The following is a 4,113-nucleotide window of genomic DNA, read 5'->3' on the forward strand; positions in this document are numbered from 1 at the left end:
ACACGGCAGCATGTTTAGATGCATTTTTACTATCACTTGAAGGGCTCTGAATGACGAGGGCATAGTTACGGTGCCGAGCGCCCCAAACGCTGGAGTTGCTGACAATTTGCCTGGCTATTGTGTGTGTCTTTCTCTCCCCCTTTCCTGGCTCACGTGGGCTGTGTTTGTTATGGACACCAAGTAGGCAAATATGGGGGGGGGGATAATTAATTTTGGAGGTTCCCATCCATCTACTAGCTCACAATATGACAGGCTGGTCGAGGTTCATTAGTTGCCCTACCCTGGGGATGGTAATACCGAGCGCGGCATGGGCTTCCACCTTTAGTACTGGGGGCTGGAGGGCACCCCACTGGCAATTCCTTAAAACTCGGCTCCTCTCACGGTTTGCCAGATTCTGACGCCGGGCTCGGTGTATGGCTGGAGATCCCCAGTGTCTCCGCTCTGCCTCTGACACCAGCTGGGACAGCTCGCCCAAAAGCAAGATCCCCCCAGGACCCACCATGCCCGGAGCTGCAGATGAGAATTCCTCCAGAACCTCGTACCATGGCATGTTCCGGATGTATCTAGACTCACCCAACCACAGGGGACGTGAAAACCAGGCTTTGCCAAAGCAGACAGCTAGCACCGGAAACTCTAAGGAGCAGGGGGCACGGAGGCTGGCAAGGGGTCTGAGAACCAGGTCCCACCATTGCAGCCCAGTAACTGGAGCTCTGGCTGATCCGCCCTTTGCCTCTTCGATTCTAGAAGGGTATCAAACGATGAATCTGGCAATCCACAGAGAGACCGGCGCTTTTCTCCCCTCCCCTGGACAGCCCATTCCACAAGAACTGATCTGCAAGTGGACTGACAGCAAAGGACACCACTCCAGGCAGGCTTGCTCGAGAATATTCAGCACCATGTATGAGCTAGTTCACCATGTCACCATGGAGCACGTCGGAGGACCAGAGCAGCCCAACCATATTTGTGACTGGGAGGGCTGCGCTAGGGAGAAAAAACCCTTTAAAGCCAAATACAAACTCATAAACCACATCAGAGTGCACACAGGCGAAAGGCCATTTCTATGCCCGTTTCCGGGGTGTGAGAAAGTGTTTGCAAGAGCTGAAAACCTGAAGATACATAAAAGAATCCACACAGGTTAGTTAGACTGCAAGTAGCAATAGTCATAAGTAGATTTGGGGGGTCGGGGGGATCATTTGCTTCCTGGACTTGAAAGGGTTGAATTAGCAATAAAAACCAACCAGAATAAAATCATAATAAATAATACCTTAGTATTAATTTTCCTTGCATATTAATGGAAAAGCCCCCAGAGCGGTGGCACGTGCTATAGGTTTACCTCTGGGTGCTGATTATAACCGGGGGAATATTTTTGCTGTATTTCTGGCTCATAACTGAAAACAAGAGACAATTGTTTTTACTAACATTTCCCCTCCCCTCCTCCTCAAACTCTGTGTTTACAAGCTACTGTCCAAAGGTAAGCCCCCAAGCCACCCGCATTTAACACTTCTTCAGTCAATAATACACTAATATTGTCTGAAGGTAACAAGCACCCCTCCCCTTCCCACACTCACGTTCCAGTGAAAGTATCTTCCCCTAGAACCTTACAGCGCTTGACAAAATGAGTCTTCTTTCATGTGATTATATCATAGTAAACAAAAAGGGAAGTGATTGTTTTCTGCTAGAACGAAGAAAAAGACAGAACTAGGAGTGAAAGAAATGTCTCAGCAGCGTCTTCTTTCCTCCACGTTTTCCTGTACAAATATACTTAACGTGCCCAAATTTTGCCCCTGCTTTTTGTCTAATTAGAGTTCGGTGTCCCTCGTTTCTAAGACCCCTTCACGTCTACAATTTTTTATTCAGATCTCTACTGGCCAAAAGAAAGATGGGAGCAAACGCTGTGCGGAAAGGATAATACGCTACCGAGGATTATTTTGCATTAGATCCCAGTGTGGACAAACCGAAATGTTAAACAAATATTTAAAAAACAAGAATTTTAGAGGCATGCTGGGAAATTCTCTCTCTGTGTGACTGCATCTATCTAGCCACCCAGACAAAGCCAGCAAATTCTGACACCAGAGAAATGAGTAAACATATGTTATGCTTCCTCTGAAGGCAGAGCGGGGACTTGCATTGGGGTAGTGATTTCAGGCGCTTTATTAATTATGATGATGGTTGCCCAAACCTGCACGATTCTAGGCATTATTTCATGTATTTATTTGCGCCATAATTTCAGGCATACGTTGTGATGGCTGCTCTGCAAGCGCCTACCACCCAGCCTGCCGATCACACGAAAGCTCTGAAATGCTGGGTAACTAAAAGGTGTCACTGAAAACCATAAAGTTACTGGCACGAAAGAACAAAACCCTGGTTCTGCTAACAGTGGGTTCTTTTGCTCCTGGAGATGACGCGTTGCCTAGCGCGGACACGTTCTTGTGCCCCTTCCACACGCGATCGCTCCAGTCCTTGCTTCGGGTGAGCATGTGGGTTTCTGTTCCAGGAGAGAAGCCGTTCGTGTGTGAATTCGCGGGGTGTGACAGGAGGTTTGCCAACAGCAGTGACAGGAAGAAGCACACCCACGTGCACTCGAGAGACAAGCCGTATCGCTGCAAAGCCAAAGGGTGCGAGAAATCCTACACCCACCCCAGCTCCCTGCGCAAACACCTGAAAACGCACCGCAGCCTCGAGCCAGCCCCCTCCACCGCCACCACCAAGCCCCGGGCGGCCGGACAGCCCCCGGGGGCGCAGGAGCCGGGGGCTGGGGCCTGCCAGTCACTGGCCAGCCCCGCCGCTTGTCTAACCAGGTGTGGCCCCCCCAGGTGCCAGGGGAGAGAGAGGGACGCCCCGGAGACGGAAAGAGGGGGCGCCTCCCACGCAACCTCCTGCAGGGGGCGTGAGGCCAGACGGACCCCCCGGCCGGCTCGCCCCCAGCTCTGGCGCAAGGTGCCCTCCGAGGGCTCCCGCAGGTCCCCCAGCCCACTCACACTCCCGGCCGGGCTGGGAAAGGGCTGGGAGCCAGGGCACAGCAGGGCCACGGGCGCTGCCCACAGCAGGCCCGAAAGAAGCGCTCCCCCCTCCAGGAGAGGGCTCAGTGAGCTCTGACGGGTCACTTCCCCGGGGCCAAAGGGAGCCTTCTTCCCCCTGCCCGCGCCAGGCTTGGAATCACGGACCCCCTAGCCGGAGCCGAGCGCTGGGGAGCTGCAGCTCCCTCTGGGAACTGGACCGTCCATGTATAGTGGGTGAGAATCGCCTGCAACCTCCTTCGGACCTGGGGTTAGCAGCACCCAATGGCCAAAAGGGCTCCCGCATGCTGGCCTAGGAATCCAAGCCAAGAGCAGCCCACGGCCCTACCGGCACGGCAACAACTGAAAATACCGCGCTCATCAGCGTCAAGAACCCGAACCCGCCTCTTCCCCCCCCGGTGGCACGGGCTGCGCTCAAGGCCCGTCTCCCTCCCTCACACTCACACACACGTGTTACTCAGGACGTGTGTGTTCTGTGCTTACAGGCGCTCAGCTAAGCCTGGGTCCTGTCCGCCAGCCAGGAAACTGGCCCGCACGGATTTCAATCATCCGTGTGCCCAGTGGTTTCTTTCTGTGGAGAACACGTCTCCTTGGCTCTCACTGGCACGTTATGGGCGAGTGAGGTTTAGCCTGTCACAATTACATTTGCAGTCTCATAGAGGCGTTGCAAAAATAGGGTTGCAACCCTGCGATTAGAGATAGACATGAAAAGCACTCAAGCGTGATTTGTTGTTTTACTGTTTAGGATTAATGTTAATGGGATTATTTTGTTCCTTTCCTTGCTACGCTCTGTTTATGTTCTAGATGTGCGCGTTTTGTACCGATGTTTGACATACGATTTGAAATAAATCACCCAATGTGCTCCAGGCTCGGGCACGTCAGGTCGCAGGGAGATGTGTTGCTAATTATTGGTTGGGAATTATCTAGATCCCAGTCACCGAACCGGTTCTGTCAGCTGGGCTGGACAGTAGATACTCCGATCTGCGGAGTCTATTTTCCGGGGACGGAGCCCAGTGATACAAGTCTGGCTTGTAATGTTAAGCGTCTAGATAACGACAGCTCAGTCTTTGACTGAAGTCGCTTAGCTGTAATTACT

General features: G+C 52.5%; 1 protein-coding gene across 1 annotated transcript; it reads left to right on the forward strand.

Annotated features, from left to right (window-relative positions):
• Positions 1–500: 500 nt before the first annotated feature.
• LOC144270646 (uncharacterized) lies at positions 501–3,096 on the forward strand. The gene is made up of 2 exons (XM_077827257.1): positions 501–1,134; positions 2,495–3,096. Exons 1-2 carry the CDS (start codon positions 501–503, stop codon positions 3,094–3,096), a joined length of 1,236 nt encoding a protein of 411 aa, XP_077683383.1.
• Positions 3,097–4,113: the final 1,017 nt, after the last annotated feature.

Source organism: Eretmochelys imbricata, chromosome 9 (assembly GCF_965152235.1).
Source record: "Eretmochelys imbricata isolate rEreImb1 chromosome 9, rEreImb1.hap1, whole genome shotgun sequence".
In the NCBI taxonomy this organism is placed as follows: Eukaryota; Metazoa; Chordata; order Testudines; family Cheloniidae; genus Eretmochelys; species Eretmochelys imbricata.